General features: G+C 43.8%; 1 protein-coding gene across 2 annotated transcripts; it reads left to right on the top strand.

The window, feature by feature from the left end:
- Positions 1-750: 750 nt before the first annotated feature.
- Positions 751-11,194, top strand: PDIA4 (protein disulfide isomerase family A member 4). 2 transcript variants are annotated; one of them, XM_042886518.1, is made up of 10 exons: positions 751-953; positions 4,114-4,285; positions 6,063-6,268; positions 6,773-6,911; positions 7,100-7,305; positions 7,937-8,095; positions 9,150-9,301; positions 9,441-9,597; positions 9,688-9,921; positions 10,539-11,194. In XM_042886518.1, the coding sequence occupies exons 1-10, from the start codon at positions 755-757 to the stop codon at positions 10,952-10,954; spliced, it is 2,040 nt and encodes a 679-aa protein (XP_042742452.1). In that variant the 5' UTR covers positions 751-754; the 3' UTR covers positions 10,955-11,194. The 2 variants fall into 2 exon arrangements, with proteins under 2 accessions (XP_042742452.1, XP_042742451.1); XM_042886517.1 differs by having other exon boundaries at positions 9,438-9,597.
- Positions 11,195-14,606: the final 3,412 nt, after the last annotated feature.

Here is a 14,606-nt window from a genome sequence, read left to right as displayed (position 1 = left end):
CACAATCAGCGGGACCCAAACACCTTTTCGGAGCAGGTCTCACAGCAGATCCCCTCTGACTGTGGCAATTCACCGATAGTTTGAAAAGTTGCTTCTGCATCAGCCTGCAGCATTTCTGAGACCCGTCTGGCTGCCGGATGGAGGTCAGCAGAGCCCTGCGCTGTAAGCGATGGATGAAGCACAAAGCAACTGTTAACTTCTTTTCTCAGACAGTGCTGAATGACGACCCAGATGCACCCGCAGTCCTTCAGTGACACACACCTCCTCGGTCCCTAACACCGCGCTTTCCACGTTACAAGCTCGCGCTCCGAGTTGCTGAAGACAATTTTTCATCACATCGTACTTTAATGTTTTACAACATACCGAACCTAGCCTGCCTTATACGCCACCTGCCCAAGGATCAGAAGCTCAGAGCGTGAAAAAACAATTGCTAAATAACTCCAAACAGCTCCGATCGACAGGCCGACCGCCCAGCTGTGCCGCTGCCCTTCTCCCCTCAGGCGGGGCGTGGGCTCACGCCGCACGCAGCACGCGGCGCGCCCTCACAGGCCGACTCCGCTCTCCTCTCCTCACAGGCCGACTCCGCTCTCCTCTCCTCCCCCTCCCTCGCTTCCGCCCCCTGCGGTTCCCGCCAATCCCGACCGTCGGTGTTGCGTCCCGGAGCCGCGAAGCCCCGCCCTCCCCCCTCGCCGCTCACAGCGCGGCCGCGCCCGCTGCTCGTGGCGGCCGGCGGTTGGCGGCCCGCGGGCGGCCAATGAGGAGGCGGCAACTCAGAGCAGGCGCTCGGCCGGACGGGAGGCTGCGGTCGAGTCCGAGTCGCGGGGGGTCGGAGCAGGGTTGCGTTGTTTCTCTGTGCGGCGGCGAGATGAGGCGGCGCGGACTGTGGGTGCTGCTGCTGCTGCTGCTGGGGACGGCGCAGCTGGCCGTGCTGATGGCGCAGGAGGACGGCGAAGGTGAGCGGGCGGCGGGAGCTGGGAAGGGCGGAGGCCGCCGGGCGAGTTGGGGCCGCGATCAGTGGGTGCGGGGTCAGTCGGTGCGGCGATCGATCCGAAACTGACGTGAAGCCGAGCTTGTTGTGCGGTGATGTTGGGGCGGAACGTGGGCTGGGGCGGTGAATATGCTGAGAGAAAGGCGAGGCTGGAGCTGGTGGGGGGCAGATCGTGTCCGCTAGTCCTCCGCACGTGGAGGAGAAGGAAGGGAGCGTGCGGTCGGTGTGCCGCAGGAAAGATGGAGGCTGCGTTTGTGAAATGGCCATTTGAAGCACCTGGCGACGTGTGCCTTATCTTCACTCGTGTCTTCTGGAGATGGAGGCCACCTCGCTGTGCTCAGGCTGGGAGATACGCTAATGCCCTTCTTAAAGGAAACGCGGGCGGAATCTGAACGAGCTGCATCTAAACTTCACTGGCTTTCCTACAGGATCCATTTCACTCGAGGAAAAAAAAATGGCTAGGCCAGATTTCCAGTAAGTGTTGAAAAGCTCGGTGAAGCCAAGCTTATGGGCTAGTTTCAGAGTAACCCATCATCCTGAGAGGCCTGCCAGTCAGCACCACGTATGTGAAGTTTTAAAACAAGGGTCAGCTTTACTATATTTATTTTTAAATGACGTACTTGTGTAGAGATTTCTGAGAGTATTTTGTTGGAATTTTACTGGAAGACAGGTTCTAGCAAAGCTCTTGCTTCATTGCTTTGACCATTTCCTTTGCATATAGCTTCAAGAAACAAAAATACTTCGTTGCATGCAGCTGCTTTGTTTTCGTGAGCTCTGTTATACAAATATTATCACACTACTTCTGCCGTATCAGGTGTCAGTTGCTCATTCTGTGACAGCTCTCCTAAAAAATATAAATCAGTAATGCTGAATAAATGAAGGGTGCCCCAGCTCCCCTTATCTCTCAGGTAGTTCATGAAAAGCTTCAGCCCTGATGTATTAGAGGTAGCTCAAGTGGCTGTAGGAGTTGGTGAAGTTGTGAATTCCAGAGTTCGTGGGCATCCCAGATAGAGGTGCTCTGCTTCAGCAAGGGGCAGACTGGAGTCCTGCTTTTCCATACCTCCTTCCTTTGGGTGGAGCAAGTGCTTGGGTATGTTTGTGCAGCGATCTAAATACATCCCTGTCAAAAAAACCCTGGTGTTGGCAGACACACAGCTACTTCCAGTGAAAGATACAAAATTACTTCAGCGGTATATATTGGATCTTGTGGTTTAGCCCTTCAGCTGTGCAGAATCTTTGTTGCTTTTCCATACTCTGAGCATATGGTGCCGCTATGGCGGTGTACCTTCTCATCAGGGAAGGAAGGTTAGCATTGTGAGCAGAAGCAAGAGTAGCAGCCTGATAGTTAGAATCAGAGCTGCACAAGCAAAATTGACTGACAAATTTTGCTCAGACTTTTTTTGTCAGTGAAAATCAAGTCTGACATGTTTTCAAGCAACTGGCATGGTACAGCTCTCTGGAAGGGAGTTCAGGCACCTTGAACATCCTGTTGTGAAACATCCCTCAGAACCATGGAGCGCTGTTAGTAGAAGTTGTGACTGCTGAACCCCCTGAAAAACTGGCTTTTTCACCATGGTAAATGAATGCCCTGGTAGTTCTCCCTGGAAGCTTAATCCTTTCCTGCAACTGTTCTGATGCAGCAACAGAGAAGCTGTTGTCCAGTTGTAAAGTTTAGCTTCAATCAGATAAAGCAATAGTAGTTGCTGAGAAACTTGATCCAAGCGACTTCTGTTGTGTGAGAAATGATCCCCTGTGATCTCTCACCTCATCAGACATGAATATTTTAGTATCATGCAGAGTTGCACTCAAATTAAAATAAGCATGTCTTCTGCACGAGTGCATTGTTGTGTGAGAGCTTATGAGAGCTTACACACTTATTATCTTTTTTTTTTTTCATGGAAAAATGGTTGCTGCTGTCTAACAATGTGTGATGTTTGGTGTCTGTGGTGCCTGTGGTGAGCTTGTTGCTATGGTTTGCTCTTGGCCTAAGAATAGGCTGAGAATTCTTTTTTATTGCTTGTGCCTTCCCAGTGGATATTACATGCTTCTAATGCTTGCATTTCAAATTTCAGGTGAAGTCAGAAGTATTTTCAGCATTCTTGTCCTGGACAAGTAAACTGCATGTACACTGTCTACTGCCTACTGCTGTCAGTCGTGTCAACTTAGTCAAAAGCCAACTAAAATGTATATAATATACTGTTTTGATCAATGAAACTTCAACTTTCATTGTACTTCTTTTAATCCTGGAGCTTACAGTGGTTAAAAGGTCCTTAGTTTCAATGACGTATGGTTTATATTAGGGATAAGGTATTCTCATCACTTGTCCTCTGATAGAAATTCCCTTAGAACCATTCAGTAAGATTTGGCTAGAATTATAGAAGTTTTGACAAAAATCTTTAGAAGACGTGGATAATCAAATGTTAGAGAAACAGTCCCAACTTCCAAGTCAGGGCTGGTTGGTATGTCTTGGCACCAGATATCGTATGTAACCCCTGCTTCTCTAATTTAGCAAGTGTCTTCTCCAAAGGCCTGTTTTGGATTGGTGGTCTTAAGCCAGAGGCTTCCCCTGAAGTTCCTGAGGGCAGTTCTGACTCTGTTTCCAAAGGGCGCCTCACATCTCCACATATATTGAGTAGGAGTTTTGGGGTGCTGTGTGATGTTGCTGTGATCCTGCACTCGCTCAGCAAGTCTGAAATTGGATATCAACTGTGCCCGTCTTGCCCAAGGAAGCGTATCTGGTGCCCTGCTTTCCCATGGTTCAGGAAGACAGCAATATACTTTAGTAGCAAGTGCTGCATAGGTTGGAATACATTAATTCTCACTGTGTCTCTTTTAACTTGCTTTGAAGAGCAAAATATGTACTGAGACTTTGGTGAAGCTAACGGAGGGAGCTTGTGTGGAAATGAAATGGGGCAGGTCAAACACCTGAGTCCAGTTACTTTGCAAACCTGGGCAGCTGTCAAATGTGAAGGAGGAATTAACCTGTTTTGATGCTTTCTTTTTCTAACTATGGGGTATACTTAATCTGTCGCTAAGTTGGTAGACTTATTTTAACATTAAACTTCACACAACCTAATCTGTACTGGTTATTGTTTGGGGTTTTTTTTACATTTTTACTTTTCTAGAATCTGTTATGCAAGAAGTTGATGATGAAGAAGAAGAAGGTGGTGATGATGATGATGATGATGATGATTCTGAAGTTAAAGAAGAAAATGGTGTGTTAGTTTTGAATGATGCTAACTTTGACAGCTTTACTGCAGACAAGGACACTGTGCTCCTGGAGTTCTACGCACCATGGTGGGTTTGCAGCCTGTGATACCTTCTTAAGTGCAGTGTGAGATGGGTGCCAGGAGCTTCTTTGGCAATGTGCAATCCTAGAAAGCGTGCTTGGGAGGTTGTTGATTTTGAGGTAGAAATAGTTGCTTGTTTCTACTTTTTTTCCCAGTTGCCTTTATTGGAGTGGTTTTAAGGAGTGAAAAATTCTTGATGGCATTTTTAACACAGCAGTGGGATAATGTGAAAAAGCAGATATTTGGATAATGACTGGTTTTAAAGACTTGTATAGGAGTAGTGCTGTACTGTGATGTTGTCCAGGGCAGGAAATGGTTCTGGAAGTCTCATTGCTCCTGTACCATAAGAGCACTTGTCTGTCACCTCAAGTGTCATAGAGGTCATTCAGTCACAGAATCACCAAGGTTGGAAAAGACTAGCATCATTTGTGCTGAGGGCTCCTGCGCCAGGGGCAGCACTGTCCTGGCTCTGGCTCTGCTCTGTACCTGTTGGAGAGGAGAGATTATCTCAGAGAGCCCCAGAAAGGCCGTGTGATGTGACTTGACAGCTTGCTCTCTTGTCCCATTGGCATACCAAGAACTTGTGCACTCATATAAATGGAGAAAGCTTCCCTAGTTAGGAAGTTGTCCTTCAGCAGTTGGAATCTGTGTCTTTGTTGGAAGGATGTTATGATGTGAGGACATTGCTGCCTTGTATTACTAGTTTTAATAGTGCCTTGTGCGCTGCTGTTGTACTGCTGTGCGCTGAGTAACAACAGAGTACTATGGGGCACTGTCATGGATACAAAGATCTTTAGGCAGGATGCATCTCCTCTTGCATTCTCATGGGCAAAAGTAATAGGATTATTAAAGGGAAAAGCAAGAGTAAATGTTTGCAGTCAAGGTGATTATTTTGTGCTAGTGTTTCAGTGGAAGAGGGGGGAATATTTCTTGCTTGAAGTAGACTTGGCTTTTAATTAATACCAGTCTCATCATGCAGAACTCCACCCCTGTTTGGTAGTTGTAGTTTGCTACCATGAAAACTGAACGTGAAGCATAGCATAAGGACGTGTAACAACCACAAACTAGTGTATTTTCTTTTTTTTCCTCTATGTTCCCTCCTGCCAATTGAGAGACTAAAGAATACAGGCTTGTTACATACTAGTTTCTATCTTTATTTTCCTTTGTCTCCAGTTTATCAAAGTCTGTTCACTTCTCTGTATGCTTTGTATACTGGCCCTGTCGTGCCAGCTTCTTCAGCAGTAGCTTCTGCTCTTCCCAGGGAGTTCTGAGTAGACCAGGTGCTCTGATACTGGGGTGTGTGTGAGGTGAAGATTCATTAAGGCACAATTAACTTCTGGTTCATTTTTCTCTTTAGTTTGAATTTAGGATACCATGTAGAGAAGATGAACCCAAACTAGGGAGAAGCTGAAGTCTTGAGTGAGATGGTATCTGGGGGCAGGGAGGAGAAGCACAGTACAAGGTTTGCAACTTTGTAAAAGTAATTACTAAATTTTTTTTATAGGGCTTTGAAACTTAGAATGGAGAGTGGAAAAATAAAAGGTTGGGGTTTGTACAAACAGTACCTGGCTATAGTTTTTTTCGCCCTCACACCACCATCATTCCTCCCTATCCCTCTTACCACCCACCTCCCCCCTTCCCAGATCTGAAAATATAGCAAGACAAATAATGTTAGGTTGATGATGTGAACATTTGGCAGAAGGCCTTCTGGAAATGCAGAGTAGCAAAAAACTCCTCTGTGTCTTTCTTGCATTTGTATATCTACATATGTATTCCTTTGACAGGTGCGGGCACTGCAAGCAGTTTGCTCCTGAGTATGAAAAGATAGCCAAAACCCTGAAGGAAAATGACCCTCCTATTCCAGTTGCCAAAATTGATGCTACTGCAGCCACTGCGCTAGCAAGTCGTTTTGATGTCAGTGGTTACCCAACCATTAAAATCCTGAAAAAAGGCCAGCCTGTTGACTACGATGGTTCTCGAACAGAAGATGGTAAGAACTGGTCCTTGCAGTTCTTTGTAACAAAGCAAGGAAGTGTATGATCTTGCTGCTTGAAGGAATTATTATGAGAGACTTCGATTTCAAGTTCTATTATGTGAAGTAGAATAATATTATGAAGGCTGAAATTTTGCCCAATCTTCTAAAGCCTGTGTGTTCGGGGACAGTGTTGGTAGTGGGTGGTTCTCTTAGTCGTGGAAGACTTCCTGAATAACGGCTTGATTACAGTAGGAGGTATTGTGCTTTTTGAGGGATCGACCTGTAGGAAACAGTCTGTAAATTGTCAGTAGATATAAAACCAGATATTTATCACTTAATGAATGTGTCCAGCTTCATTACAGTCAGAAGGAAAAATTGCCTTTTCTGTCTGCTGAGAATGAAATTCGTGTCATAATTTCTAAATAATTAATGTAATAATATGATATCTATTGTTGCATTTGATACACTACAGAAATGACAGTGCAAACTTTGTAACTGAGCTATTGAACTGTTTTTCAGCAATTGTAGCCAAAGTCAAGGAGATTTCTGACCCCAGTTGGACCCCTCCACCAGAAGCTACTCTTGTATTGACCCAGGATAATTTTGACGATGTTGTGAAAGATGCTGACATAATTCTGGTGGAATTCTATGCTCCATGGTAAGCAAGAAGGCAGTTGCTTCTGCTTTCCTAGCACACCTGTTCTGAATACACTTGGTGAAGCTGTTTTGCTATTATGCCTCTTCTGAATCTTCTGAAAAGGCTTGCGGCTTATCCAGTGCAGAGGTAGAAGGTAGCTAGCAGGACCTGGCTTATTAAAACTGCCCTCCACCCTCCAACTTCCTTAGGTGTGGGCACTGCAAAAGGCTTGCTCCAGAATATGAGAAGGCCGCCCAAGAGCTCAGCAAGCGCACACCTCCCATTCCTCTGGCTAAGGTCGATGCCACTGCTGAGACTGAGCTTGCAAAGAAGTTTGATGTTACTGGCTATCCAACTCTGAAAATCTTTCGCAAAGGCAAACCTTATGACTACAGCGGTCCGCGAGAGAAATACGGTACTGTGACTCTTCGTCTTCTTAAGGGCTTGACTACAAATGTAGAGCATACACACGTGTCCATAAGAGTAGCATGGGGAAGGTGAAAAAACATGGTCTTGTACCCACATATCCCATCAGTATAAAGCTGTGTCATCTTTGTAACATCACCCCATGCTCCTTAACAAGCTCCATTAATATAAAAATAATTTAAATATGCAAGCAAGCGGTAGGAGTAAATGGGCAGCCATTAGTTGCACTTGGGTGCCCTATAAGGGCTGGTGAAGTGCTCATACTAGCTTGTATCAATACTAGCTTGCAGAAACATTAGGAATAACCAAGTGGAATACTGCCTCATAGCGGGGTCATGAGATGGTGAAGGGTCTAAAATTTCAGAAAGGTGGGTTACTTGAAAGGTCAGCTGACATACCTGGAATTCCTGAAACCGACCTAAAAGAGAATACCCAGAACTGCAGCACTTGAAGACCAGGACCATTTTCTTGATCACTTTGTTGGTTATTTTGCAAAGATTGCACAGAAATGAAGGTGTCAATGTGAAATATACTATTATGCTTTTCTATAGAGGAAGTGCCTGAACCTTTCAGTTCAATAAATATTTATGCAACTTCTTGGGTGTGGGTTTGTCTAACAGGTATTGTTGACTACATGATTGAACAGGCTGGTCCTCCATCTAAGCAGATTCAGGCTACGAAGCAGGTACAGGAATTTCTGAAGGATGGAGATGATGTCATTATCATTGGTGTTTTTAGTGGAGAAACTGATGAAGCCTATCAGCTCTATCAGGAAGCAGGTAATGCATGGTTTAAAATACTAGAAGTGTGATTTGTTGAGCCTTGTTGCTCAAGGCTTTGGGCAGGGGAAGTTCCCTTATTTATTCTCTGAATTCAGGGAGTTTAAAAAGGGAAGAGAGAGACTCTAGGGTGATCTTCCACTTCTACTGAAGGGGGAAAAGCCCTCGCACTAGATCTTGTGCATGTAACTGAAGTCACAGTAAGTAAGTCACAGGGAATAATATACTCTTGATGTGGGGTCTCCAAAAATATGTGACCTAGAGAGATGGGAACACTCTGCTGAAGAGCAGATCAAAATGTCTTGCTAGGTATACCATATGATTTTGCTAGTTTTATACTTGACCATTCCAAATGCTGGACTTTGCTGAGCTCGTTCAGGCTGGGGGAACTTGAAGGAAGGATCATTATTTATCTCTGAATGACTTTATCTTGGCAGTGCTTATTCTTAAAAATTGTTGGTCAGGTAAAGCGCTCTTTCAGGTGTCACTGGTGTGTGCTTCCAGTGAAAAGCACTGGAACTGCCCTCTAATCAATGTCTGTGTCTCATGTGATTGAACTGCATGCAGCCTTGCTTTCTGTCTGATATTCAGAGTAGTAAGGGCAAATTCTCTTTCTGTGGTCGCTTGCTTCTGACGTGGTTTTCATCTGGATGCTCCAGCATGGAAAGATACAAAACTGTCTCCCAGGTAGCCCCGAAAGAAATGGATTGATTGGGTGCCTTCCAGAGTTCCTTTCCAGCTCTACTCTTATTTGGAGGGAAGCCTAGAGTAGGTGACTGAAAAAAGCAGCTGCTTCACTGTGTGTTTTGGAAGCTGTTCAGTACTTTTAAATACTTATTCTAAACCATCAAGTAGATAAGCAGTTGAATAGCATTCAACTAGTGCTTCTCAAAGTGTGTTTTCTCACTCTGTTTGGTGGCGAGAGGTGTTCTCTAAGGCCCGGAGTTGTTCCATGCCTGTGTGAGTGACTGTCCTTGCAGTAACAAGATTTAGGTTGAAAGCCGTCAATTTGGTTCTTGGTGACTTTTCATTCTCCTTAATTTTAATCTTTTAGCTAACAGTTTAAGAGAAGATTACAAGTTCCATCACACCTTCAGCAACGAGATTGCAAAGCTATTGAAAGTATCTCCTGGAAAGCTGGTTGTCATGCAGCCGGAAAAGTTTCAATCAAAGCATGAATCCAAGATGTATGTTTTGGATCTTAAAGTGAGTGAGAATATGATGCAGGCATTGCTTATAACATGTCCCTTCCTTATTCATGTGTGCACCGATGCTGGTTTCCGGTACTGTGTAACAGAATCAGCACTTACATGATGTCTTGTCCCCGTTTTTTTTTTTGAAGCAGTATTCTACAGATGGATCAGAGATCAAAGAGCACGTAGTGAAACATGCTTTGCCTCTAGTTGGCCATCGCAAGCCTTCCAATGATGCTAAAAGATATGCGAAGCGTCCCCTTGTGGTTGTCTATTACACTGTTGACTTCAGTTTTGACTATCGTGTTGGTAAGTCAAGTTCCCTGTTCATCTGTTTTAAAAGGAAATGAGTAATAAGTAACTAGAAATTACTAACCCTGCTGCATTCTGGTTCTTCAGCTACCCAGTACTGGAGAGGCAAAGTCCTAGAGGTAGCCAAGGACTTCCCTGAGTATGTGTTTGCTGTTTCTGATGAGGAGGATTATTCTTCTGAAATAAAAGATCTAGGTCTGCTTGAGAGTGGAGAGGATGTAAATGTTGCCATTCTGGATGAAGGTGGCAAGAAATATGCCATGGAGCCAGAAGAGTTTGACTCTGATGCCCTCAGACAGTTTGTGCTGGCATTCAAAAAAGGTAAAGGATTGTTTTCCTTTTACTTTTTTTCTTTCTTTTCTTTCTAAAGAGCCATTTGCTTCGCTTTTTCCTTCAGTGGATATTCTTCTGATATTCACATGAAATTCATGGCTGCAGTGAAATCATATGTGAAGTCTTATAATGCTTTATGGCTTAAATCTTACTGGGTGTTCATTGCCTTCCCCCTCCTCCCTTTTTATTGTTAACTTCATGAACTTTGCTGTTTAAGCTGTGCTGTGGCATCTAGCAATATTTTAACAGCCGATGTGTTTGGCAAGCCTAAAATGTTCTCGCAGCTTTGAAGTGCCAGGTGATTGTTGGCATTCATGGCAAGTGTAATATATATAAATCCCTTTCAAGCACATTATGGCTGGATACTTGTGAGCAGAGGGAGAAAGCTTCGAGGGTGCTGTGAAACAACTTGTCCCTGCTTCACGAGATCGCTGTGCTAAATGTCATCAGCAAGCTAGGCAGTGTTTCCTGCAGAGGTGAAATTGATGACTAGTGCAGTGCTTTTCTTTGGTGTGAAGATGTATTCTTACCCTGTTTTTCATAGTGGAAATACAACGGTTGCTCTTACTGTAATTAACAATGGTGTGTGTTATCCTTTCTCCTAGGAAAACTGAAGCCTATTGTGAAGTCGCAGCCGGTGCCAAAAAATAACAAAGGGCCTGTGAAAGTAGTAGTGGGTAAAACTTTTGATGCCATAGTAATGGATCCAAAGAGTGATGTTCTCATAGAGTTCTATGCCCCGTGGTGTGGACACTGCAAGAAACTAGAACCGGTGTATGCTGAGCTAGGCAAAAAATACAAGCATGAGAAAAATCTAGTCATAGCCAAGATGGATGCAACTGCCAACGATGTGACAAATGATCGCTACAAAGTGGAAGGATTCCCTACCATCTACTTTGCTCCAAGGGACAAGAAGAACAATCCTATTAAATTTGAAGGCGGTGACAGAGATCTAGAGCATCTGAGTAAATTTATAGAGGAGCATGCTACAAAACTCTCTAGAACAAAAGAAGAGCTTTAGAAAAGATGAGGGCGATAAAGAATTCTTTGTACGTTGTAGTTTAAAGAAAGTTACTGACAAAACTTCAATGAGAGAAGAATTCAGCAGCTTGAACAAGGAAATTCTTGAGCAGTAAAGTAATTGCAATATCTTTTTTTGTATTACGGAAAAAATTCTGGACACTGAACTTTGATACAATTGTCTTGTTTGTTATAGCTTTGATCTATGGAGATAAAATACATCATTTATTTTTTGTGACTATCTTGAGCTTGATTCTTCTTGATTCCTATACATCTGTTTTTCTTTTTCTTTTTTTTTTTTTTTTTTTTTTTTTTTAAGTTAAAATAAAAAACCAAAAAAAGAACCAAAACCTTCTGCCAAATAGATTTGTCTTATTTGTTGGTCAGGCTATTTTGGCGGGCTTGGGGGGCTAGCCAAGCTTTCTCTTGCTATGTTTCTGTGTATCTATCCCAGTGACAATTACTGTATTCAGTGCTGACAGTAAGAAAGGGTGGTGGGTTTTTTTTTTGTTTTTTTTGTTTTAAGTGTGGATAAACTATTAAATCCTACTTAGATAAGACAAAGTGAATTGCTAATTAAATACATTCTAGGCCTTGTCTGCTTTTGCTTTGTGAATCTCTGAGGAAAGGGTGATACTATAATACCATTTTTTTTCTAATTGAATTCCAGTTCCAAGTTCACATTAACTAATTTATATATGTAGTCTTCTAAAAAATAATGTCTGCGGAGCTAGTGCTTGGATTTTGCCAGATCTATGCATTGATGTCTTCTTTTTCAGAGGGGAAATGTTTGCTGGTGATTCTTAAGGAAAACAGGCTGAGACCTTCTCACCGACCCCTGGAAAACACCACTTGTCATCTTTTTCACTGTGGCAAAGGCTTTCCTCTACTGTCCCAAAACATGCAGGTTAATAGTAAGCTTAGGCAGTGCTTCATCTTTAAGACTCAGGCCGAATGTGTTGTCTTCATATCATTTGCTGTTTCTGTTTAAGCTTTTCTGTAGAGCCTTCAAAAGCCATGGTCTTTGCTGAGTGTCTCTGCATTGGCAACAGGTCGGATTCAGCTGAGCATTCACTGATGTTAGGGACAATGTTTTCAGCTTTGAAGAATGTATATAAGTGTAATAACGCAGTCTGTCCTGCGTCTGCCAGTTGTTATCAGTATTGTGAAGAAGTAAAAACAGACTTCCTACATCTGTTTTCAAGCATAGTTCTGTTTCTGTCCTGAAGCAGATACCTTGCCTTTAGGAAGCTAGATTGCACTTGTTCTTGCAATACATTAGTTACAGGCTAGTTACAGTGCAGAGATTTTTTCCACAGCAGATGCCTGACCAAGAGAGCAGGGATAAATATAGAATGTTTAGAAGGGAGGGGAAAAAGTCCCTTTCTGGTGATGAGTATTACAACTAGGACCGATTTCTTGGGACTGTGTCAAAGCTGACAGATTCCCATCTCTTTCTTTAGCTGCAAACTTACTGCTGGTGCTGTGCTGCTGCTGTGTATCTTTGCATCCCACAGGAGGTGGTGTGGGCAGAAGCCACCACAGGTTGAAACAAAGCTCCCCAGCATGTAGAAAAGTCTTTGCAGCAAAGCAAGGTGTGCTGGCACAGTGCTCCTCGCTTTTCCTAACTTCTGCATCTGGAGGCATCCAGGGTCACAGTTATTTCAAGGCCTAAATTTTTTTCTGGGATGGCAAAGCTTAAGCCAGAGCTGCATCTCAGAGGAATAAACCAAGCTGTAGTATTACTAATTTAATTTCTACGTGGCTGTGAGCTGAAAGAGCAGGCGCTGTTACCACTGTTTTGGGGTTCTAAGTATCAGAGAGGATGAGAAATTCTTTTCCTTACGCTTATGTCATTTGGCTGTATTTACTACAAGTGTTTGTGCTACCTTCTATTTATCTTGACTGCTTTTCAGTACAATAGAGAATAGTGTTGTCCCTTGACTTTGAGAACAGTCACACTGGAAAGCAAACTGATTTCCTGTATGGGATCCCCTGCTGTCAATAACAGACTTTGTGATACTCAGTCCTGTGCCAGTGGTCCTACTGGGATGGCTTCATTATTAGGCCCCTGCTGTATAAAACCATCTATGTGAGGAGTGATTTTTTTTTAATTATTTTTATTTCTATGTGTTCCATGTCTTTTAAGGAGTATGAGTCATACCATCTCTTGGAGTTTCTATCAAAGGTGTTATGCTTGTCCGCTTCTCATTTTCTAGCGCATTAGGATGCTTTCCTTATCTACAGTAAGGTATTACCTGCATACCAGTGATCATTTTTGATGCTACCCCTTTTATAGAAGGGGGGAAAAAACACATGCAGTGCAGAAAAGGAAGAGGGACTGTCACAGGGCTCATCTGCTCTTATCCATGACAACGCGAACATATGGCGCCATCCTGGGTTGTAGTTACAAGTGAAGCTACAACAACTCCAGGCTTCATCACTGGCTTTTGTAGTAGTAACAGTTCTCAGGCTCCAAGGAGCTTGGCCTTGTGTAAATTTCTTCCAGTGTGCTCATGCCTACAGCTTAGAGAGAACAGAAATTGACCTGTAACCTAGTACAGTTCAGAGCTGAGTGTTCAGGGCAAGAACAAGGACAAGGGTGTGCAGCAACATCAGCATAGCCAGTGCTTTATAATGTTTTAGTATCTGTGCCAATTAAAGCAGTAAGTACTGGCCTGGGGTATTGATATTGTGTTAAATGCTAGCTTTTTTTAGTACTGAGGACTACAGTGGGATATGTCTCTGCAATGTTATTATATGGTTTCTGTTTCAAATAATTCTGTTATTATAAACTGCTCATTATGGTGATGTGGGGATGGACCAAGATCTGACTGGTTGCAAGCAAGGCACTGCAGAGCAGAAAACTGGTCTGCAAAGACTGTCTTTGCTCTTACAAGGCATCAGGCTCCTGGAAAGTGAAATGTGAGTTGGTGTGTATGATAAAGGGCTAAAGGCTCCTCAGAAAGTAGCATTAGCCTAGCAGTCAGATTTCTGCCCAAGCTGTCAGGAAAGGACAGAAGCCACTGTGAGCTACCTGTGCTCCAGAATGCTTTTTGGTCACGGATCAGAGGACTGTGTTCTGCAGCCTGGGGAGTGATTGCATCAAGTTTCATGTAAGCAGGTATGCAACCCACTTTATTAAGCTGATACAAGGCCATGTGGTTGTTAAGGCTTTAGCTTGATGTACTCAAATTGTTTATCTCCCTTTTTGGTGCAGAGTGGTGATCTGTGAGCAACCCTAGCTGAAGGCACTGCAATACTATAGTGCCTTGCCCCTGTTGCCAGGTATTTCTGGGACATGAAGTACGAGGTGTGGGCTGTTGCATGGATCACTGCACATCTCAGTGGCATCAGGGACTTTTCCTGGTGCTTTCTGAACCTGTAGGAGGCTGCAGGAAGCCACAAGCAGAAGAAAACTGGGCACACACAACCTTGTGAGTGTCCAGAATCTCACAGCATACAAGGCAGCTCTTTCAACAGCAACAGTCACTTGGCTCTGAAGCAGCTGCTTTAGACACTGCTGTGCCTACTTTCAGAGACCAGAGCCACAGACTGCTGTCACTTCAACATCGATGCTCAAGTGTGCTGGGAGCACGTGAGCTGGTCTGTGTTGCCACCCTGGGCTTTGTATGGTAGCTTCTGGGGCAAAT

This window comes from Lagopus leucura, unplaced genomic scaffold (assembly GCF_019238085.1).
Source record: "Lagopus leucura isolate 7727_CA_CO unplaced genomic scaffold, USGS_WTPT01 Super-Scaffold_100058, whole genome shotgun sequence".
In the NCBI taxonomy this organism is placed as follows: Eukaryota; Metazoa; Chordata; class Aves; order Galliformes; family Phasianidae; genus Lagopus; species Lagopus leucura.
The sequence above is the reverse complement of the archived record's forward strand: the minus strand, read 5'-3'. Positions and strand labels throughout refer to the sequence as shown.